The sequence below is a fragment of the Macaca nemestrina genome, chromosome 4, assembly GCF_043159975.1.
Source record: "Macaca nemestrina isolate mMacNem1 chromosome 4, mMacNem.hap1, whole genome shotgun sequence".
Taxonomy (NCBI): domain Eukaryota; kingdom Metazoa; phylum Chordata; class Mammalia; order Primates; family Cercopithecidae; genus Macaca; species Macaca nemestrina.
In genome coordinates, this window is record NC_092128.1 from 122,857,239 (window position 1) to 122,882,367 (window position 25,129).

The 25,129-nt window shown below is 36.1% G+C and overlaps 1 protein-coding gene across 1 annotated transcript in view; it reads left to right on the forward strand.

Moving 5' to 3' along the window:
• The window catches only part of LOC105492394 (ubiquitin carboxyl-terminal hydrolase 10-like), a 41,587-nt gene extending 17,011 nt beyond the window's left edge, over positions 1 to 24,576 (forward strand). Inside the window, 8 exon segments of the mRNA XM_071094140.1 lie at positions 1,721 to 1,925; positions 2,433 to 2,458; positions 11,097 to 11,153; positions 16,492 to 16,725; positions 19,112 to 19,165; positions 22,015 to 23,556; positions 23,559 to 23,948; positions 23,951 to 24,576. Of these exon segments, the coding sequence (XP_070950241.1) occupies positions 1,721 to 1,925; positions 2,433 to 2,458; positions 11,097 to 11,153; positions 16,492 to 16,725; positions 19,112 to 19,165; positions 22,015 to 23,556; positions 23,559 to 23,948; positions 23,951 to 24,513 (3,071 nt within the window). The 3' untranslated portion in view covers positions 24,514 to 24,576.
• Positions 24,577 to 25,129: the final 553 nt, after the last annotated feature.

The following is a 25,129-nucleotide window of genomic DNA, read 5'->3' on the forward strand; positions in this document are numbered from 1 at the left end:
TGGTCTCAATCTCCTGACCTCGTGATCCATCCACCTCAGGCTCCCAAACTGCTGCCCAGCCAAGATAATCACTGATTTTGAAAAAAAATAAATATCTAGCTGTTTTCTGTGTTTTAGAGACATACTATAAACCACACATATAGTTTGAAAGTAGAGGAATGGAAGAGATATATAACACATCAATTGCTAACAGCAGGAGTAAATGTAGCTAAATTAATGTAGAGAAAACACAATCCAAGCTTAAAGTGAAAAGCCAACAAGTAATATATTCATATTGAAAAACTATTTGATTTCTCAAGATGACATAATATTCAGGATCTTTAATGATTTCAAATCAGAGCTTCAAGTCATACATGGAAACAACAAGAAATGAATTGAGAAATTGATAATTCGGCCATAAGAGTAGCTTTATTGCATATTTTCAAGAATAGACACATTAAGCTATATATATGTGTGTGTGTGTGGTGTGTGTGTGTGTATGTATATATGTATACTCCTAGAGTATTTGGCTTTTATGTTTCTTTATATTTGGTACATTTATATGAAAAGCTTTGTATTTTTTATACGTTTTAATTAAAAGTATGCATGTAATACCATAAAAGTATAGGCTTGCTGTATTACAGGTAAGGCATTTACCTTATTATGCACATACTTCCATTTGAAGTTATTTAGTTTTTACTTTTAATACTTACATTAAAATTGCATATCAAATTTTAAAGAAAAGCATAATCAAAAGAAAAATATATATACTTTAAAGTAAAAATGAGTTGTTGCACAGAGAGAAAAATTATTTATGGAAAAATTAGAAATGAGAAAATAACAGCAATTACAGGGGATATTTGAAAAATAGCAATGAAATATGTACACTATTCTGCCAAAAGTTTTAGAAATCTGAGCAAAATGAATCATTGTATAACTTGACTCCAAAGAGACAATTTGAATAGACTATTAATTAGAGAAAAATAGAGACGTTAGCCAAATATATTTTTCCTAGAAAATTGTGTCAAGCTCGTAATTTTCCAAGCACATTTTCAAGAAATAAATCATTTTTAGCTATAGTTTGTCATAAAATGAACAACAAGAAAAAGATAGCACCTTAGGCTTCGTAATTCATGTGTGTAGCTACCATGGCCCTAACTGAAAAGCAGAGGACAGGTCCTAAGTAGACAATTCTGAATTATTCTCACATTAAATAGATGTAAACATGCTCAATAGGGTTCTGGTCATTTATGCTGAAAAGACAGAGCCATGTAACCCATCAGAGCATATACATCCTATTCCTTAACATTTAGACAAATAGGTCATAACTAAAGTTGAAAGCAAGAAGGGGAATTTCCACATGATTGAAAAATATGGGGTATGCATAGCAGTTGTGTAGCTGAAGCCAAATTGCTCTAATTGGTTGAAGATCCTCTACACATGCACACACACACGCATGCTACGTGTGTACATACATCTACACAGACACACACACGTTATGTAATTAGTAGGACAGATGGGGATATAGGTCCCTTCCTGGGCACTAGAAATTGTGATCCTGCCCTAGATCTTGGAATAAGGAAGCTGGTGTTTTATCTTGGATGAAAAGGAATCAGAAAAATTCAGCTCACTGATCTTGTGGCAAGAAGTGAGCTGTTGTCCATAGTCCGAGATGAAAGCAGAATTCCTAGCAGGAGAGAATCAGAATCCAGTACTATCTGTAGGTGCGTGCACTAAACAGAAGGTTTTTATACCAGGGCAACCTCAGCATCAGTAGGAACTGGTCAGCCTGCAGCTGTGAGAAAGCACAGGGAAACCTCAAAGCCTGGGGCCCGAGTGGGGCTTCCCTGGAGAACCTGCAAGGAGGGATCAGAGACAAATAATCAGAGCTACCTCCGGGAGCCAGCTGCACATTTAAACAAAGACCAAGAAAGTTCTCAGTACCAGTAAATGGTGGAGCATTACGATCAGAACAATCTGAAAGATATTTTCATACACCTTTGCCTAAACACCTCATAGAAAACATGAAACTATGAAACAACAACAAACAACAAATAAAGGTGAATTCTGTAAATGAAAGTTATACTGACCTTTATTTTAAAATCTTTTAGGGACATTAGATAGTAACACTGCTCTTTCAGTAACTTAGAGTACTTCGCAATTCCTTGAAAATACAGCACTGTCAACTGAAAATTGTTTCTGTTTTTTAGTCGTTTCCTCTTTTCTTTTTTTCAGTGGATGTGTCCGTGTGCTCAGGCCCCAGTGAAAACATGAAGTGCATATGAGGACATGAGGGCTAAGGGGATCTCCAGGGTTCCCTTTTCCATTCTCAGAATTCCTTATGATATGTAAGCCACATACATTGCTCAATGCCGTTTATAAGAAATGTCCTTTTTTTTTTAAATCAAAGTAAGCGTGGCTTTAAGTGAAAAGCCTCATTTGTCTTCTTTCAGAGGGCGTGAAGATGGTGACGATGAGGGTCAGGTGGCGAGCCCTCCTGCTCCAAAGTTCTAAAAGAAATGACCTCACCTCATTGTGTGGGTGTTTGTCAGCCTTTCCCTTGATGTTGAATGGTGTTGCTGCCAGTTTTGGAACTCTTTACCTCTTTTATGCTGTGAAGGCAAGATGGAATTCTCTTGCTCAGCCTTGGGATTGTGGAGATTAGGTTGGGAAGAGCTGGGGAGGGCAGTGTAATGCCATTTTCCCCAGGCAGCCCCATGGGCATCCCGTGATTGACCCTGCTCTTGTGGGGCCAACAGTGCCTGTGTCTCTGTCCCTGGGACAACAGCATTGTCCTAGCCCACTGCTGCTCCCACAGCCTTCCCTGTCTGCTCATCCCTGCCTTCCTGCATTTTATTTCACAGATGAATTGACTGTGGGGAATTTCTTGTCAGTTCAGCTTCAGGGACACCTTCAGACCCTGGATTTAGGAAAAGAGCATCCTTAGAAATGCAATAGCTAGCTTCCCATTTCTGAAATATGAATAACACACTTCTTCCAAGGAAAAACGCTATCTGTTTGATTAGTCATACTTGCTACATTAAATTTTCAATAGTTCCTCTTAAAAAAATCTCTACAATGAAAATGAAAATCTTGTGAGCTATAGGAGAAATATTCCCAAATGTATTATATTCCTAGCCTGGTTAAAATAGTTGATAAATGGTTATTTTAAAAATGTTCACATATATATATATATATATATAGAGAGAGAGAGAGAGAGAGAGAGTGAATTTCATGGCAGTTGATATGTTCAATAATAACAGTACTGGGTATAATGTATTGGATAATGCAATATGCTGGAATTACTTCCATTTTCTGAATGATAAATCCAATCTAATTAAGTCTGATTTTGAATGCTGTAGACTTCAAATGAGTTTTTAAAAATATCTTTCAACTGCTTACCAGCCCTCATTTCGTATGCCGTATTTTGAACGCTTTGTTCTTAAACAGTATCAAATATATTATCCAAAGCATTTGCAGAAAAGAAGAAACTTTTTTCTCTACAAATCGCTGTAAGCAAAGATCATTTTTCAAGCTAATGAAATCTTAGTATTTTCCAAATAATGCTCAGGGAAACATCAAAGGAAAGAACAGTAAATACCATTCCACGTGTAGACATTATGGAAAGTAAATATTTTTCACTAGATATTCATAAAGATAGCAGCTATACATGAATTTACATCAACCAGCTTAAAATCACATTATACAAAGGATCCATCACATTGGACTCATTGTAATTTCAAGGAAGCCCAGACAGATACTAATAGATCATGTTGCTGAGAATGATATATTCCCCAAAATAGTTGTAGTTAAGAAAACAAAAGGTAGATAATATAGAGAATCATTGTATAACTTTAACATCTGTCAACTTCCTCTACTATTATTTTTATTAGGCCATGATGAAATCACTGCTCATCAAGACCACATTCTCTGTAGAAATTTAGGGGCAGGGTCATTAACAAAGTTAATGAAAACAGTCACAGGGACTCCGGATGTTCTCACTGTGGAATAATTCAGATCGAACGATGCATCACAAGACTTGTTAATTATATCAGAAGCTAAAAATATGTAACTTTCAAATTACCATTGCATATTGTCTCTAAAATTTATATGTTTGAAATAGCAGAACGTTTCATTTTTAAAGGGCTTCACGAGCTTAGCACAGTGTATTTTAGGTTTGGAGCCGAAAAACCTGAGTTTTAATCTTTCCTTGCTGTTTATTACGATAATATATTAATTTGATCACAATGATAACAGTTAATATCTATTTGCCTATACTATGTGCCAGGTTCTGTTTGAATGCAATGTGTTGGGCACGCTATAGACATATTTTACTAAGGGCTGCCAACAACTCCACCTGACAATGTTATTCCCACTGCGTAGAAGAGGGGAATGAAGTTGGGAAGGCTGGGTAGGAGACAGGTCTTAAAGAAGGCAGCACATCATCTCTCAGATATTGTCTGAGGCTGCATTCGTCACCTGTAAAACTGAAATGGTGGTACCTCTCGCAAAAAATTGTTGAGAGAATAAATGAGAACGTACATGTGAGGGTGCCTTATGATAGAAGTAGGACGGTACAAATATTAACTTTTACATAATATAGACCATGTTCATAAACTCATAATGTTCAAGATAAATCTGAAAATAAAACTTAGCAGCGTTATCAATTAGTCAATGAATTGGAAGGAAGCCCAGTACAATAAAATGATGGAGAGCATTGGATTCCCCTGCATGGGGTTTCTACCTCTGCTATCATGTTCTCTGAAGCACAGTAAATCTTCTAGCAGGTATGCAGTAGCTACATCAAAGAGCCAGTGAGAATTTAGAAAAAAGCTTGAACTTGGATATCTAAAACAAAAAACAAACCACATGGATTAAAGGAGAGAGAGATTCGTGATTAACTTAAACAGACAGGCTAGCCCTACAGCTTAGCAACACAAGAATGACTGTATTAATAAATAGGAAGGAAGATATATTCATCAGAAGGGACTTGGTGCATCCTAAGGGAACAGCAAGTGCAGTCACTGAGATGAATGTGGTCATTGGAATTCATGTTCTGGTAGGGACAACCTAATATTGAATGGTGGAGCTCAAGCATTGCAATCCTAGCTCAGCTGATGCATAACACAGCAGTATTTGGTAAAATCTGCATTTGTTTTGCTTTTAAGTTTTCTGTGGTGTCACAGTGTCAAATAGTGATGAACACCTTGGGCCTTGCAATGAGATATGGTGGATGGGAATTTCAGTTCAGACTCCCACTAGTTGCCTGGCCCTTGAGTACTTAGCATACCTATTCCTCATTTGCAGACTGGGGATAATAACAGAAGTCATAGAGTCCTCATAAGTTATAACTTGGGATAATAACTGTAGTAATAGTGTCCTCATGGGGTTGTTTTTAATATTTAAGGAGAGAACTTACTTAAGGCCTAGCTAATTCCAGGATATACAGAAAAAGAGTTTCATAAGTGGGTGTCACTTTCTCACACAACAAAAAGGTACCAAGCAAGTTTTTAAAGTTTAATTAGGCTTCTTGTATGCATTCGCCTGCAGAAAGCGAATGTGATGGCATACAGATATTTACATTCCTTAATGAAAATTACTGAACTGCAAGAAAACTCAAGTATTTTCATTTCATAAATAATGTGAAAGAACTTTTAAAGTTGATTCCAGTGAAATCTGCAAAGTGAACACATTGATCATCTCCTTTTATGATTTTTTGTGACCTCTACAAATGATTTCAATGTTTAAGGCAAAACAAATATACATATTCCTGATGTTACATAATCAATCATTCAATAGATGATAAAAATAAATGTAAGTATAACAAAGTGTATTTTCATAACAGTATCACACCTCTAACTTTATCATTTACTTAATTGGTGGGTAGAAATTCCCATGGTCTTTTCATGTAAGACAGGCCCCGTAGGTAAGTACCCGTGGTTAGACACAAGCATGGATTAGGTAATTCTGCATCTCTATTGCTGCAAAGTTGCTCATAGAGTTCTTGTTTTCACAGGGCTCTTCTCTTTGTGCATCCTATTCTAACCAAGGCAGTGGCACAATTGCTACATTTGTAGAATGGAGAAATTGCCCGTGAGTTGCAATTCAGAAAACAGTTGCTCTACAAACTTGTTTAAAATTTCAACCTGAAGACATATAGCTACCTGGATTAGAAACATAGCCCGCAAGACCAATAGTGTAATAAAATTTTTACATATCTTTTTCCCCTTACTAAAACTCTTTGTATTTTTAGCTAATGGCTTTTTAGAATTCCTTCAGAAGGGATAGCTGACTGGTTCTGGTGTGTGCTTGTGAGAGAGAGAGAGGTGGGTCTTGTGTTATCTACCATTACTATTTCAAAACACAATTTTGGGTCTCTATAATCCACCATACGGGATGAAATACCTTATGAAATACGTTTCACATTTCTGGATTCATTTCCTTGTTTTTCAAATGAGAGGTTAGGAGACAAGAATTAAGATAATTTTATCAAATAATCTTAGTATTCTCTGACTTATTACAAATAAATGAAGATTTGGCTACACCTCCCAAATAGACTGCCAGTTATATGACTGCATATCCATAATCTATTTAGCCTGTCTACAAATAGTATCACTCATTTAGCCTGCTCACTTGGGAACAATCATTAAAATTAGTGAGGAAAACCACAGTGATTTTTCACTTTAATTGCACATCCTCTTCATCATAAAGAAAGCATGTCAAGGAAATATCTGCATTGTACAGAAATGCTCTACCAGAGATAGTTATGTTTGGCACAAATATTTTAATTAGATTTTCACCTTCACTTTTCCTATGGCATATGCTTTAATACTAGTAGCTTTGGAACATTTTCACTGGGAGAAATACTGTAAAAAGTTTGTATTTGTACTAAATCTCTTCTCTAAAACTGTTACTCTTGGTAGGAAAAGATATTATTTAGAGCTAATAATTAATTTTATTTTCTGACAAGAGTTTGATTCATTAATATCAATAATGAAGATAGGGTGAAGAAAACAAATGCATAATTCTACAAGTCTTCATTTTCTTGTTCTCAGCATCAGGTTTCTGTCAAATGTCAGTTAATTTTTTTCGAAGTAACTGTTGGTGATTGGGTAGTGAATTTCCAAATTAACCACAAATAGTTTGTAATAGTTCAAAATTCTGAATCCAAGTACTCTTTCATGTCATAAGACTAGTATATTACCTAAAGGGAGATTCTCTCCTTAATAGCTTTAGAAGCTAATTTAAAAAATAATAATCTCAAATAAATAAATACATATAGATAAGCAGACATTTATATACACACACATCTGTACACATATATACAGAAGGGGCCTTATTTATAATGGTTCAACTTATACCTTTTCCTCTTTATGATGGTGCAACCATTGTGATTTTGCTGTACTTCAAATTCTAAATTTTGATCTTTTCCTTGGCCAGTGAATTTACACAATCAATTCAACACTTGATTATAAAATAGGCATTCTGTTAGATGGTTTTGTCAACTATAGGCTAATGTAAGTGTTCTGAGCAACTTTAAGGTAGGCTAGGCTAAGCTATGATGTTTGGTAGGTTAGGAGTATTATATGCATTTTTGACTTAGGATATTTTCAACTTACAATGGAGTTGATCAGCACATAAATTTGTTATAAGTTGAGGAACATCGGTATACACATATACATAAATATAGTAGAGAGATAAATGGATAGATCGAGATACAGGCATATTGATATACAGGTTGAGCATCACAAACCTAAAAATCAAAATTCTGAAATGCTGTCATGAGGATTTCCTCATACTTGTTCAAGGAAATGCTCTTTGTTGCATTTCAGGTTTTAGATGTTCAGATTTGGGATGCTCAACCAGTAAGTATAATGTAAATATTCCAAAATCTGAAAAATAAAAATAAAAATTTTGAAACACTCTGGTGCTAAGCATTTCAGATAAGGGATACCCAATCTGTAGCACTTAAGCAGAGAGCTGATACAGGTTTCAACTTTTTAAAATTTGTTTATTGAATTTCACTGAATGAACATACTATAATTTATATACCCATTCGACAATTGATGGATGTTTGAACTGTTTCCAGTTCGGGGCTATAAAAAATAAAGATTCTGTGAACATGTCTTTTGGTGGACAGAAACCTCATTACATACCAAGAAGTTGAGTTGCAAGGTGATAGGGTACACTTATGTTTAGCTATACTGGGTACTGCAAGATAGTTTCCAACAGTAATCTTCCATCAACAGTGTAAGAGAGTACAAGTAGCTCTATATCCACACCGGCACTTGCTATGGTAAGTGTTTTTACTTTTAGTTATTCTAGTTGGTGGGTCGTGGTATTTAATGGTGTTTAATTTGCATTTCTCTAAGAACTAGTGACAGTGAGCCTATTTGCGTTTGTTTAACATTTTGAAATTCACTTTGTGAAGTGTCTATTTGAAGTTGTTTCCTGTTTTTTTTTTTTTTTTTTTAATTTGGTTATGTGTATCTAAAAAACCACTTGTGAGATTTCTTTGTGTAGCCTAGCTGTGAGTTATTTTGTCAGGTATGCATTATGAATATCTTCTTTCAGTCTATGGCTTATAGATTTGCTTGTGTTCTTTCTCATTTCATGAACAAAAGTCTGATTTTTAATTCAGTGCAATTCATAGCTTTTACAATTTTGTATTCTGTTAAAAATCATAGCCTCTCCGAATTCTTGGAAGCATTTTCCTATCTTTTTTTTCAAGCTTGATTGTTTCGGGTATGTGATTGATATCGAATTATTTATTTGCATGCTTAAAATTAAGGTAGTTGTTTTCCTCTCATATAGGTATTCAATTGACCCAGCACTATTTATTGAAAAGGCTATCCTTCTCTCACTGAAAGGCAGCAAGGTCGTTGTCTTAAATCAGGTCATCAAACATTTGTAAGTTTATTTCTGAATTACTTATTCTATTCCTTTGACCTCTTCTTTTTTTTTTTTCTTTCTTTCTTTTTTTTTGCATCAATATCAAAAAACTACTTAAGCTTTACAGTAAGTGGTGATATATGGGAGATAAGGTATTTAGGCTTTTTTTTCTTCTTTGGTATTGCTTTACCTACTGTAGGTCATTGCATTTTCATATATATTTGAGAATCAGGTCATCAGTTTACAAAAATATACCTGCTGAGATTTTCTGGGAGTTGTACTGAATCAATAGATCAGTTTGAGTATAAATTGCAGTTTAGTACTGAGTTTTTGTTCTGTGAACATACATGCATTCCTTCATTTATTTAGGTTTTTTATTTCTCTGAGATTTTTATAGTTTTATAGTTTTCAGTGTAGAGGTATTATAAATTCTCAATTAGATTTATTCCTAAGTAGCTGCATTTTTACACTACAGTAAATAGTGTTTTAAAATATAATATTTTCAGTTGTTTGCTGCTAACATATAGGAATACAATTTATTTTAGTACATTGAATCTGAATTCAGCAAACTTGCAAAATCGCTTACTATGGGTACTAGTTTGTAGTTTGGTGCATTGTTTTTGATTTTCTACATACACAGTATTATCATCTGTGAAAAATATCCGCATTATTTACACTCCAATTTTATACTGTTTTCTCTCCTTACTGAATCGGCTAGAACCTCCAAGACAATGTATAGACATAGATGATAGTGGACATCTTTTCTTATTCAGGGGGAACATATCCACTACTTTGCTATTTGGTATAATTTTATCTCTAGAAACTTTTGTGTAAATGACATTTATCATATTTAGAAAGTGTTCTTGTATTCATAGCTTGTGGAGAGTTTTAAAACTGTTTACTTGAGAAATGTTATTGTATCATATTGTTCTGCACATATTGAGTCAAATATATTTGTTTTTCTTTTTCCTTTTTTTTTTTTGAGATAGAGTCTCGCTCTGTGGCCCAGGCTGGAGTGCAATAGCACGATCTTGGTTCACTGCAACCTCTGCCTCCCAGGTTCAAGTGATTCTCCTGCCTCAGCCACTCGAGAAGCTGGGACTATGAGTGCCCGCCATCACGCCTGGTTAATTTTTTGTATTTTTAATAGAGACGGGGTTTCACTGTCTTAGCCAGGATATACTCGATCTCCTAACCTTGTGATCCGCCTGCCTCTCCCTCCCAAAGTGCTGGAATCACAGATGTGAGCCACCTTGCCCGGCCTGTTTTTCTTTTGGTCATAGTTTTTATATATATTGCAACAATTTTGTAATCTTGCATTTCTGGGGTAAAACCCTAAACTATCATAATACATTTTACTTTTTGTATATTTCTTGATTCAATATATAGCTTTTTAGATTTTTTTCCATCTAAATTATAAGAGATACTAGTCCATAACTTTCCTGTATTATGATGTTCTTGTCAGGTTTTATAATTAATATGTCCTTATAAATGAACTGGGAATTTTTTAAATCATTTCTTTATTATTATTACTTTTATTTTTAATTGACACATAATATTTGTGCATATTTCTGGGCTTGCTTTAGTATTTCTATTCTATGGCAGAATTTACATAAGATTTTCCTTATTTTTTTCTTATATGTTTGTGAAAATTCACCAAAGAAGCCACTAGGACTGGATTTTTTTTCTGAGAATATTTTTCTATTACTGATTCAATTTCTTTAAAATTTTCTAATTCATCACATATCAATTTTAGAAAATTGTGTTTTTCAAGAAATTTTTTAGGTTTATCTGAAATTTGCATACAGTTGTATCTTATTGTCTTTTTAACATCTTTAGTATTTGCAGTGATTTTCTAATCCTTACTGATACTGCTAATTTGAATGTTTTCTCTTATTCCCTTTGGAGTTGCTAGGGGATTTTCAATTTGATTCAGCTTTCAAAGAAAAAACCTATTTTATTGTTAAACTATTGTCCATTATCTCTTTTCTATTTATTTTATTTTGTTGTTTTTGATTTATTACTCGAGTTCCTATTTTTATTTGTTTCTATGTTCTTAGAGTTCAATTTGCTGTTCCTTTATTAACTTCTTTAGATGGAATCTAAATTATTGACTTTTATCTTCTTTCATTTAACACATGCCCTTAAAACAATTATTTATTTCTTTAAGGCTGCCTAAATGAATTTCATGAATTTTGATATGTCTTATTTTCATTTTTATTCAGCTGAGATATCATCTATCAACTGTGACACTCTAACTGACATAAGGGTTATTGAGAAGTGTAGGTATTATTATCATTTTGTGTTTTCTGAGACAACGTCCCACTCTGTTACACAGGCTGGAGTGTAGTGGTGTGATCACAGCTCACTGCAGCCTCAACCTCCCAGGTTCATGCAATCCTCCTGCCTCAGTCTCCTGGGTAGCTGGGACTACAGGCATCCACCAACAAGCCTGGTTAATTTTTAATTATTTGTAGAGATAAGATCTCACTATGTTGCACAAGCTGGTCTTGAACTCCTGGATGCAAGAAATCATCTTGTTTTGGCCTCCCAAAGTTCTGAGATTACAGGCATGAGCCACTGCATCCAGCCAAGGAGTATATATATAATTTTGCATAGGGTTAGAAAATTTTGATTTCTATTTTTGGACATTAATTTCCAAAGAGGTCAGAAATATACACTTCATGATTTTAAAGGTTTTAAATTAACTAAAGCTTGCTTTCCTGCCCAGAACATAACATCATTAAATTTTTCATGTGCTCTGAAAAAAGTGTGTATTTATTCTGGAAGTACTATTTTTCCTATTTATTTTTTTAGCAATAAAGTCAAGTTGTTAAAGCACGTTAAGGCATGTTGCTCAAAATCATTCAAATGTGCTACATTCTTACAATTTTTTTCTTCTCATTTTGTCAGTTGTTATGGTAGCAAATGTGTTTATTTCTTCTTTGAGTATGTGATATTTGATTTGTATGTTCAAATTATGTTATGGTTTTAGACATATGAAAGTTTAGGATTAGCACATCTTTCTCTTATTAAATTGACAATTAATCATTGTGAAATATCTCTCTTCAATTATGGTAATGAGTCGCCCTAAAGTCTACTTTGGGAGAGAATGTTTATGGCATATGTCTTTACCTTCTCTTCCTTTTCAACATATATGACTGATTCCTTGTATTTGGAGTGGGTTTTATATGCAAATTGACAGTTATAAATTTGTAAAATTCTAGTATGACAATCTTGGTCTTTAACTCCCAGATTTATTTGTGTTTAATGCAATTAGTAATGTAGTTGTGTATAAATCTACCATCTGGCTCTTTTAACAGTATAATATCTATTATTATTGCTTATATTATTACTTAAATCTTCACAAATATTTTTGACAATTCCTTATACGTACCACCCTACGTATAAAACAACCTATTTCTGTATTTTAACCTACATACAAATTCATGATGACTGTTTTGTATGCAAAATTTAGAGCTAAAAGTAGCATCATTAATTATTGCTGCAATTTTCTCTTGAAATCATACTTAAAACACCACTTATCTACTTCAGCTGATTGATAGAATTACAATGTATGCAGTTACAAGAGCATTTTCACTCCAAGCGCCATATAAAATGCTCTACTGTACTGGCAGTGAAAGGTACATTTGGTCTCTACTGCTTCCAAAGAATGCACTTCATTTGTCCTAGTGGCAGCTGGCCTGAAATACTGAAAGCAGAGGCAAGTAGGCTGAACACATATAGAGCTTCAGAAACTCTAAGGAAAAACTTAATGGAAAAAAACGTGTACTTCCTTTACAGACTTTTCAACTTAAGATATATGCAAAGGATGATTAGTTCTGAAATGTAACAGGGAACAGTAGTGAAGTCCCAGACACATCTGTTATGAACTCCTATTAAGTGTGAGCCAAAAAAAAAAAAAAAAAAAAAAAGATTTCTGTTCTGTGGAAAATTTTACTGGGGCTTAAAGTATAGCAATTCATATAGGTACAAAGTTCTATAGAAGTCCACCTAATCTTATCATTTTTTTTTTTAACCATGGAACAAAATTAATTGACTTTCTCAATAATTTTCTATACGTATGTCATTTTTAATTGTTTCCCCCATAATCCCTGTATGGCAAAAATTGGAAATAAATGAATACGTCTTTGTTTTTTAAACTTTTTCTCAAGATTTACACAAATAATTTTAAAAACATTATCCAAATCCCAGTATCAAGAGAGAAACACTGTGAATGACTTGGGCATTAACAGTGCCTATATACACACACACACAAACACATTTATGGCTCTCTCTTTCTCTCTATATATATATGTATAAATATAGTCATGACTAGCTATTATTTATTAAACAATATGAGCTATGATTTATATTAACCCAGAATTTATGAGTTATCACATTTATTCCTTAAAATATTTATAATTATAAAGTAGAAGTTATTTTCAACTCTACTTGATAGAAGAAAAAAAAGACAAAAGAATTTTAATAACTTGTCTCAGTCATACAGGGATTAAAGAACTGGAATTTGAACAAAGCAAGAAACCATATAAAAAAATGTTAAATTTCCTCACTGTCCTCTGTCTCTTTCTCTCCATCCATTTAAATAGATCACTCTGTTTATATATTTTCATAACTATTTTGTCTCATTTCTTGTTTTATCTGGTTAAAGCCTCTGTATATTTGTGCTTAAAATATGTTCATATCTATGGTAATATTCTTTGTAATCGTCTGTTATATCTTTCATCAATGTTTCATTTTTTACCTGACACTGTTATTTTGTTTTTACTATTTGAATCTGCTTTAAGAGTAAGTAACTAATTTGACCTATTCTCAGATGAGCCCTCTGACACTTGTTGTCATGAGCAATATGTTTGGTGTTACTTTTCCGATCTTATATTATGCAGTTTTTATTTCATTGTTTGAAAATTTCCTCATGTTTTCATTTTTACATTAATGATCTGGGAGTTATAGTTAGCAAAGTTAACAATTATCTTTTAGAAAACATAATTTACTCTGTTTGGCCATGGTCTGTATTAAGAATATTTCTTCCAGACTATGTGTAAGCGGATCTATGATTTAGTTATGAATTATGAATGAATTGTGAATTATCTATTTTCTGTCTATCTGTTGATCTACCTACTTGCCTGTCCTCTACCTCCCTTTTCCTGTGGTCCTCTGGTCGCCCAGTCCCTCCACACTGCAGCCACCATGCTGTGTGTGCTGTCTACCCATCTGACTCCTTCAGCTGCTCTCCCCTGCTCTCTCTTGCTGCAGTCACAATATGTAAGGAAGAAAGAGTGTATGTACTTTTATCAGTCATTTAAATACATTGAATCTTTCATGTTATGAACTACTGGCAAAATAAGTTCAACATAATATTAGCTGGAGAATATTCAAAGTAGAAAAAATAAGCTGTGTGATAGAGGTCATGCTACAGAGAGACTGGGAAATCTATTAGAAAATAAAAACTCTGAGAAATAGAATTCTGCATGGTTAGTGAGATTATACAAGAAAGTACTTCTGAGATAGAGAAAACAAGTTATAATTATTAAATAAGAGGTATCATGCATTTAATTGCCACAAAGGAATTGCTAAAAGTGTTTTGTTTGTAGAGGGGAGGAAAGCTTCCCAGAGGAGCTGGCATCTGAATTGGATTTGGAAAGATGAGTCCGCTTTCTCTAGGGACTTGGTCTGATGGTTTAACCACTTTGAATACACCAGGTGCTAATCTAATTTAGATAAGTTTCTGACTAGGCCTATATCAATTTAGCAATTTATGTAATTCTTAACAAAACAGATCATCAAATTTTAAACCAGATGAGTGAATTGTTGTCCAAATGGATGCTTAACCTTCCAAAATATCAGGTCATTGTCAGTTGATTGCATGTTATAATATCCTATTTTTGGCATCATAAAAATCACACCAGGTTGACATTTCCTTCGCTGCATTGCCCCAATTACCTTTTGTGAAGAAGTTTATGCTTCTTTATGAGGTTGTTTATGTTTTATCAAGCTCTGCCCACTGTGACTTTCCCTTCACTCCCTTTCATTTTCCAAGAGGAGCTTAAACCATCTGGCTCTGAGAGAGGGTGCATTGCGTTACTGTCCCAGTGAGTGCTTCTGACTAATAAAGAGTCATCTACAACACATTTTAAAAGCTTGTATTTAGCATCACAAATGCACATATACGTGAATTTCTGTTCTTTACACCAACATTTTGCAAGTACCTGGCTTGTTGAAACATGCCATTGGGAAAAACAATCTGTTTTGCTAATACTTTAAGCTCTTTAGAGGGTAACTTCTGTGCTTTCTATGCATGGTTTACTTTATATCTTATCATAGGGGAAGCAAAGAAAAAATCTGTTCCTGTGTGTCGTTATAAACACAGTCGTAGAAGAACTGACAGTTGACCTATTTTCTAGTAACTAAAAAGCACACACACACGCAAGCTATCTTAGAACAAATTGAGATGGATGCTTTCTTAAGTATCAATGAAAAAAAGTCATTAAAATTAAAATATTTCTTTCAATAAATGACGATTATCTTTTCCTTGGAATTTTCCCTTTGTTTTTGTTACTGGGTAATTTCATAACTATAGTTTAGTTTTTCTATTCTAATTTCCTATCTATTTTTTTCTGAATGAAAATGTCAGAAGGCCATGTTGCAATGAATAATTACTCTTGATTGCACAGGAGAGAGTACCATTAACTGTTCATCGATGTTGGAAAATCTCACAGTAAATGTTTATATAAAGCACTGCCCATATCTATTAAATGAGATACTTTGTCTTACTTGGTAAAGAAGAAAGTTGTTCTTAATGCATAATCGTTTTCAATTACTGTATTAATGAAAGGAAAAAATAATAATAGGTAACCTTAAATTTTTCATATCTTTCTTATTTCAAGGATTTCAAGTGCAGAATCAAAGACATATAACCATAATAAAATGTAAAATCACAAGCCCTCAGAATGAGAAGGGATACCAAGGAAAATGCCTTCCCTCTCTCCACCTCTCTGAATGCAGAGCACTGAAGCTTCTGTGCATCTGGTGAGCACATGGTCCAGAACTGCAAGTTTCAGGAGCCCTGATTAACTTCCCATAGAGGCTGGCTGTGTTAGACTTTCACTAAGGCCAAGAGATTTATTTTGTTCTATCCTATTTCATTACTGTAAAAATCTGGAGAGTTGCTTATTATTATGAACTCCTGTTTGAAGATAGGGAAATGAGGAAAATGAAGACCTAGGGTACTTTTTTAAAAGTGATACTATAAATAAGAAATAAAATGTGAAGTTGTGTGGTTGCCTGGAGTTCTTCTGCTTCTCTCACCCATGTCAACACGTATAAATAAATAAACTCCTAAGCACACTCATATTCTAGGTATTAATACTGTTTCACCAATTATACAAAGCAAGCTCAACATAGCCATTTTTCTTGGTCCATAATTTTTTCAGTGATAAATTTTTGTCAGTGATGAAAGGCTCAGCTGGAAAATTCTTGCTTAGGATCTCTCACATAATTGTAGTCAGATATTGACTGGGGCTACAGTAATCTGAAAGCTCAACTGGGCTGAACCACAATGGCTTGTTGATCTGGTATCCAAACGATGCTGCCTGGCAGGCTGGAGCTCAGCCAGGAGTGTGCGTGAAACAGAAGAGGTTTCTTATGGACTCGCAACCACAGCAGCAATGTCAGAGTTGCCGGACTTGCTTCATGTGAACCGGATCCTTCCAGAGAAAACATTCCCAGAGTTGCAGGAAGAAGATATAGGATATTTTATCAGTTATCCTCATAATCACAGAGCACCACTTCTGTCACTCTCAATTAATCAAAGCAGTCGCACACCTACCCAGAGTCAAGGAGATGGGACATGGATTGCATATCCTAATGAAAGATTGTTCAAAATTCACTTTTATGTTGCCACAGTATAGAATAGTATGTTGACTTCATTAGCATCAATACTTTGTCATCAATATTTACAAGGGCCTGTTATTCTCTAAGGAAAGTTGAAGTTATATTATTCTTTTCTGTTCTCTAAGTTTATGTACAAATTTAACCTATTCTTCAGGATTATCTACATTACTAGGAAAATCAGACTTGCATGATATATCTATAACTGTATCTATATGTATCATGTTAAACGGATGACAAACCCCTTGGAGCAGCCTCCATATTACTGATCATACGCCAAAGGGCCTGTCACTAGCAAGGCAAATGGTAACAAGGCATTAACGTACGTGGGCTTCACATGGCATTCATGTGGTCTTTCCTTTGGAGTACTTCATACTAGATCATGGATCACAGTAAAGTTCTTCATTTTTCCTATTACATGAAATATCTATACCTTTCAAATGCAGCTTTATTTTGATGGAATTAGAAAAGTGTTGTGATTTGACTTTTGCCTTCATCAATTGTTTGGCCACAATATGGAAATAATAGCTTGATATATACATATCTGTGATTTATGTCAGTCCTATTATTTGTCCCTATTTTTGGAAAATAAATAATACTTTATGTAAGCTAAAACTAATAGTAAGTGCTATCAGAGAGACTCAAATTCATCCTTATTCACTTCTGGGCTCGAAAAAATTCTGTCAAAAAGCATAAATCAGAATTTTATTTATAAAAAAATTGACTTTTAATAAAATGAATGTATAAACTTTTTTCTATATCAAATCCTATGGGAAAGCATGTGCATAAAAGCAGCAGTCAGCTGTCTCCTTCCCTCTGTGTTCCATCACACAGCGGCAAGTCCCTCAGCTCCTTTTTGATTCTTCTGATAGTTGCTTCCACAGCTCTCTATTTACTTCATTCAAACCCTTTCCACAAGAAGTAATATTTATGTTACTTCATCTTTCGTGAGATTTCTTTAAGCAGTGCATGTGATCCTCTATTTCTAGGCCATCATTTTCCACAATGTGTGTCTGAATTCCCATCTTTCAGAGGGCTACTGGTGTACCCACCGTGTCTTCCATCTCCCACGTTAACTTCCCTTGCCAGGCTGTGACGATACCTTTTTTCCTTGCACTATAACCAAGCCTGGACTCATGTACATTTTAGAGACCATGTTGGCCAGGTCCAATTCTGGACCGTGTGGGGTACTGGGATTACTTTTAATATCTATGAGTCCGAATCATGGATCTTGACCCATCCTGAGAGGAAGGACCCTGCCACAGGAGACAAATAAAATTTTCTCTCTTTATTTCTATTAATCATTGTTCAAGGCATCATATTGTACCATGATGTGTTTTATAATTCTTTTGTATTAGTTTCTTGCTGCTATAACAATTTCCTGGCTAAAAGCTACTAAGGTAGTCAATAATTAGAGAAAATTAAAGTCACAGCATAGTTCCTTTCTAATCCCATCAAAATAAAGCAGTTCTTGAAAGGCATTGATGTTTCATGCAGGAGGAAAATTGAAGAACATTACTCTTATCCCTAACATAGTATGAAGTACTTCAAAGGAAAAAACACATGAACTCCATGTGAAGCCCATGTAAGTTAGTGTCCTTTTACCATTTGCCCTGCTAGTGACAGGCCCTTTGACCTGTAATCTGAAGGCTGCTTCAGTTTGACATCAGTTTAACATAATAGATACAGATATGGATACATCAAGCAAATTTAATTTACCTAGTGATGTACATCATCTTGAAAAATAGGCTATATTTGCATATAAACTTACAAAACTGATAAAAATGCAGGACAAATTTAATATTTTACAGTTCTGGGGGGTCAGATTGCAGACATTGGTCTCACTGGGCTGAAACCAAGGTGTTGGTAGAGCTGTGCTTCTTCCTGGAGGCTCTCAGGGACAATTTTTTTTTTCTTGCATCTACCAACTTCCACAAGCTGCCACACTGGCTGGCTGGTGGCCCATTTTTCCACCCACAAAATCAGCAATACTGGTTCAGTATCTCCCACACCTCATCTCTCTGGCATTGCTCCTGTCCTCATATCTCCCATTCTGTTTTGCTTGCCTTCCTCTCCCACTTTTAAAGCCCTTGTTTCACATTGGGTCCACCCAGAAAATCTAAGCTAGGATACTCTTCTTTGTAAGGTTAGCTGATTAGCAATCTCAAGTCTCATTTGCTATGTAGCATAAAGTATTCACAGGTTATGGGGATCTGGACAGAAATCTGAGGGCATGGCAGGGGTTGTCAGAGGAGGGGGGCATTATTCTACTGACCACACCTTTGTTTTTGCAAAAATTTCTGATTTTTTTTTCTTTATTTGTTGTTAGAATTTAGTCTGTCAAACCCATTTATTGTTTCTCATGACTCTTGGCTCTCAAAATGTAAGTATTCTAATAATTAGAAATGCCCTGTAATTAGAACTGTAGGAATACGGATGCAAAAGTAACTCAAACTCAAACTTTGATTGAGTTGGATAAAATAATTACAAGAATTTTATCAAAGCTTGTGATTCCGTGATTCTAAGAAGAGTTATATACTGAAATATAAACCCATAGCATGTTTCCACTTCTCAACAAATTGTCCTTTGAAGGGTGGAGGGTGGGTCATATAATTTTGAATTTGGGAGAGACTAAAATGTATTCAGACTGTTCAGTCTTTGATAACTTTTCTCCTCTGGGGTTGAACATAGGTTATTAGATTAATTTCTATTCTGTACACTCATGAGTCTTCAAATGACACTGAATTTGACCCAGTTTAATCACAGCTTTTTGGCACACCTTTGAAAAAATAATATTGAGGATGGAATATTGTTTGAGTATTTGAGCATAGTATTTTTCTCACCTAGCTAATCTTATTTAATTGACTTGTCTCCTTTTCAGAACTGTAAGGCTTAGTATAGTATAACATACTTAAAGAATATTTCAAAATTACTTGCAAATTGTCCACTTATGACCATTGCTTCAGAAATTGGTTAATTAAAGAAAAATCACAAAGCAGAGTAGCAAGATGTGACAAGTCATACTTTTCTCTCTAAAAGTGGAAAATAAGAGTTAGTCCAGAGCCACAAAGAAATCATTCTACTGCTCATCTAGGTTACCTAACCTCATCTCCTGTTGGGAAACCAAATGTGAGTTCAATTTTGAGAAGGATTTCAGATGGACACTTTCCTACATGGACTGGGGATTCCATTGAAATTGTCGTAAAAAAAAATAAGAGAAAAATAAAATGGATCCCAAATGGTGAACAGGAATATGGGTAGAAGTGTGAGTCTACGTGCCTCCCTGTGAATCTACTTCCAGGACTTCAACAGCTAAAGTTTAACCTTTATCTTTCAGCTTGCTTGAAGCAAGAAATGTTATATTTTTTTTCACTGTTCCCAAATGCTCCCAGAAAAGATTGTGGCATCCTTTGTTTTTGTCCTAAAATGCTGATGTGCTGCCGCAGAATATTCCTCCTACAACAAAGTTACTTTTTGTGCAGAGTGCTAAGTGATGGGTGCACGATGCAGACATACTGTGCACACACAGCTGCATACACACAGCACAGGTCTTTCGAAGGGAGAGAAAGACAAAATTATGATTTGGATTCTGTATCTCCTTTTGTCATTCTTCTCCAATTTTGAGTCTTGTAGCTTATGTGCTAAGTTCCTTTTTGTTAAATATATTTTTTCCTACCCCAATGTATGTTCACGTTTATTTTCTCTCTACAGCTTACTGCAAAGTCAACTACAGTGAAGATGGAATTATCTTGTCAGAAATTGTAACATTAAATTACTCTAGGGGAGCATGCAGGTGCAAAACATGTTGTTTTTCAATGCAAATTCTGGGATTCTAATCCAAACACGACCTCCTTGCATATCTATCCCACAGACTAAAAATAAGACTGATATATTTAAGATTGTGTGTGTGTGTATGTGCGTTTAAATTCAACTCAGTTAAAGGCATGCTTCCAGATAAGAATAGAAATTTCTATAATTTTGAATGTCCTAGATCTTGATGATTTGCACTCTAACCCTTCCCCAGAGTATATTTAATGTCAGTAAAAATATATGTTTTCTAAAATCAGAATATGAGACAACCAATTATGTTTAACAATAAAAAAATCTGATAATGTACAGTTGGTTATTTTCTTGGAATACCACGATTTCATTTTTAGAGTTTCTCTGAGAGATAAAAGTTCTTATGCTTCTAAAACCTTTAAAAATATATATATATATATTTATACTCATTGTTATAAATCTCATTTTATTAAAAATGTGATATCTGACAGAGGACACTACCTACTTACCTTTATCTATGACATAAGGATATTCAATATGAATTATATAAAACCTGCCCTTAGAAACTCAAGATTTAGAAAAATTTTAGCATTATATCTATTTGGGTATAACTCCACATTGTAGAACAATATAGATACTTGATTGAGTTGGCAAGTATTCAATCCTGGTATAAACTGCAATGTCTCTTGCTAGGAGCAAAGATTTTAACCTGAAGTTAAATGAGGAAACTTGAGGTAAGGATTTTAGTTCCCCTCGTGGGATATTTTCATATTTTTCCTAAAGGCACAGTGAAGGTAAAACGAGAGAGAAAAGTAGTTGACTTTTCACAAGTCTAAATGATGAGTAGCAAAAGGAAAGTAGAATTTAGGAAAGTGAATCCCATAGAAGTACATTTTTAAATGGGGAATGTGTATTTGCGTATCTGTGTATCTGGCTTTGGGAAAGGGATAAACTATTTAATTGTAAGAGGGGGAGAGAAATATTACATTGAGGCCAGGCACGGTGGCTTATGCCTGTAATCTCAGCACTTTGGGAGGCCAAGGATGGCAGAACACCTGAGATCATGAGCTTGAGACCAGCCTGGCCAAAATGGTGAAACCTTGTCTCCAGTAAAAAATACAAAAAATTATTCCGGCGTGGTGGAGGGCACCTGTAATCCCAGCTACTCCGGAGGCTGAAGCAGAAGAATTGCTTGAGCCCGAAAAGAGGAGGCTGCGGTGAGCCGAGATCGTGCCACTGTACTCCAACCTGGGTGACAGAGCCAGACTTCGTCTCAAACAGTAACAAAAATAAAAACAGAAATATTACATTGAATCTCTCCTAAACTCCCAGGGCATGAGAGTTTAATCAGAAAAACAAATAAATTAAAAACAATTCACAACTGTGATACAAAAAATTATTTGCAACAAAAATAAAGCTCAATATATTTTGCTATCTCACAATTAAAAACAGCTTTGTTCACTGGAGAAACCTCAGAGGCCGTGCATGTGCGGGCGAGAAGATGGCGGCGGCGGGGGAAGCAGCGGGACCAGGCGGAGGAGCGACGAGTCCCATTGAAACGCTCAGCCACGGCCCTCCACAGCCCGCAGTATATTTGTGGAGATTTTAGCCCTGATGAATTCAGTCAGTTCTTTGTGACTCCTCGATCTTCAGTTGAGCTTCCTCCGTACAGTGGAACAGTTCTGTGTGGCACACAGGCTGTGGATAAATTACTTGATGGACAATAATATCAGAGAATTGAGTTTGGTGTCAATGAAGTCATTGAATCCAGTGACATGTTGCCAAGAACCCCTAGCTACAGTATTTCCAGCACACTGAACCCTCAGGCCCCTGAATTTATTCTCGATTGTACAACTTCCAAAACAACCCCTGATGGTATCACTAAAGAAGCAAACTATGGCTCCATCGACTGCCAGTACCCAGGCTCTGCCCTCGCTTTGGATGGAAGTTCTAATGTGGAGGCGGAAGTTTTGGAAAATGATGGTGTCTCAGGTGGTCTCGGACAAAAGGAGCGTAAAAAGAAGAAAAGGTGGCCACCTGGATATTACAGCTATTTGAAAGATGGTGGTGATGATAGTATTTCCACAAAAGCCCTGGTCAATGGCCATGCCAGTTTGGCAGTCCCCAACAGTGTCAGTGCAGAGGATGCAGAATTTATGGGTGACATGCCCCCGTCCGTTACTCCCAGGACTTGTAACAGCCCCCAGAACTCCACGGATTCTGTCAGTGACACTGTGCCTGACAATCCTTTCCCCGGAGCACTCGGCAGTGACACCAGGACTGCAGGGTAGCCGGAGGGGGTCCCCAGGGCTAATTTTGGCCAGTCCTGCTTCTCTGCAGAGGCTGGCAGAGACCCCCTGTCAAGGACAGTTTGGGCTCAGCCCTGCGTTGGAACCGATACTACTGAAAACCTCGGAGTTGTTAATGGGCAAATACTTGAATCCTCGGGTGAGGGCACAGCTACCAACGGGGTGGAGTTGCACACCACGGAAAGCATAGACTTGGACCCAACCAAACCCGAGAGTGCATCACCTCCGGCTGACGCCACGGGCTCTGCATCAGGCACCCTTCCTGTCACCCAGCCCAAGTCCTGGGCCAGTCTCTTTCATGATTCTAAGCCCTCTTCCTCCTCGCCGGTGGCCTATGTGGAAACTAAGTATTCCCCTCCCGCCGTATCTCTCCTGGTTTCTGTAAAGCAGGTTGAAGTCAAAGAAGGGCTTGTTCCAGTTTCAGAGGATCCTGTAGCCATAAAGATTGCAGAGTGACTGGAGAATGCATCCCTAATCCATAAAACAGTGTCGTTGCAACCCCGCGAGCTGATCAGTAAAGGGAACTGGTGCTACATTAATGCTACACTGCAGGCACTGGTTGCTTGCCCACCGATGTACCACCTGGTGAAGTTCATTCCTCTGTATTCCAAAGTGCAAAGGCCTTGTACGTCAACACCCATGATAGACAGCTTTGTTCGGCTAATGAATGAGTTTACTAATATGCCATACCTCCAAAACCCCGACAAGCTCTTGGAGATAAAATCGTAAGGGGCATTCACCCTGGAGCTGCCTTTGAGCCCACATATATTTACAGACTCCTGACAGTTAACAAGTCAAGCCTGCCTGAAAAGGGTCGACAAGACGATGCTGAGGAATACTTAGGCTTCATCCTAAATGGACTTCATGAGGAAATGTTGAACCTAAAGAAGCTTCTCCTACCAAATAATGAAAAACTTACGATTTCCAATGGCCCCCAAAACCACTCTATTAATGAAGAAGAGCAGGACGAACAAGGTGAAGAAAGCGAGGATGAATGGGAGCAAGCGGACCCCCGCAACAAGGCTTCCGTCACCCGCCAGGCGGAGTTTGTTCAGACTCCAATCACCGGCATTTTTGGTCTGTGGTTTACCAGCAGAGTTCAAAAGAATCTGCCACTTTGCAGCCATTTTTCACATTGCAGTAGGATATCCAGTGTAACAAGATACGCACAGCCCAGGATGCACTGGAGAGCTTGGTGGCAAGAGAATCTGTCCAAGGTTATACCACAAAAACCAAACAAGAGGTTGAGATAAGTCGAAGAGTGACTCTGGAAAAACTCCCTCCTCTCCTTGTGCTACACCTGAAACGATTCGTTTATGAGAAGACTGGTGGGTGCCAGAAGCTTATCAAAAATATTGAATATCCTGTGGACTTGGAAATTAGTAAAGAACTGCTTTCTCCACGGGTTAAAAATAAGAATTTTAAATGCCACAGAACCTATTGGCTCGTTGCAGTGGTCTACCATCACGGCAACAGTGCGACGGGCGGCCAATCCACTACAGACCCCTTCCAGATCGGTCTGAATGGCTGGCTGCGCATTGATGACCAGACAGTCAAGGTGATCAACCAGTACCAGGTGGTGAAACCAACTGCTGAACGCACAGCCTACCTGCTGTATTACCGCCGAGTGGACCTGGTGTAAACCCTCTGTGCGCTGTGTGTGCGCCCAGTGCCCGCTTCGTAGGACACCACCTCACACTCACTTCCCGCCTCTCTTCAGTGGCTCTTTAGAGAGAAACTCTTCCTCCCTTTGCAAGAATGGGCTAGAATGAAAAGGAGATGCCTTGAGGTTCGTGCACAACATAGTTTCTGTTGACTCTAACTTCCAAATCAAAATCTTTTGGTTGAAACAGACTGTCTGTCGCTTGATTTTAGAAAATCCATAAAAACCCATATTTCTGAAATAATGCTGATTCCTTAGATAAGAAAGTGGATTTGATCCCCAGTCTCATTGCTTAGTAGAATAAATCCTGCACCAGCAACAACACTTGTAAATTTGTGAAAATGAATTTTCTCTTTCCTTAAAAAAGAAATTTTTAAATCCATCACACTTTTCTTCCCTACCCTTTAGTTTTTGTTAAATGATAAAAATGAGCCAGTTATCAAAGAAGAACTAGTTCTTACTTCAAAAGAAAAATAAACATAAAAAATAAGTTGCTGGTTCCTAACAGGAAAAATTTTAATAATTGTGTGGAAACTGCTTACATACACATTGCAGATCAAATATTTGGAGTTAAAATGTTAGTCTACATAGATGG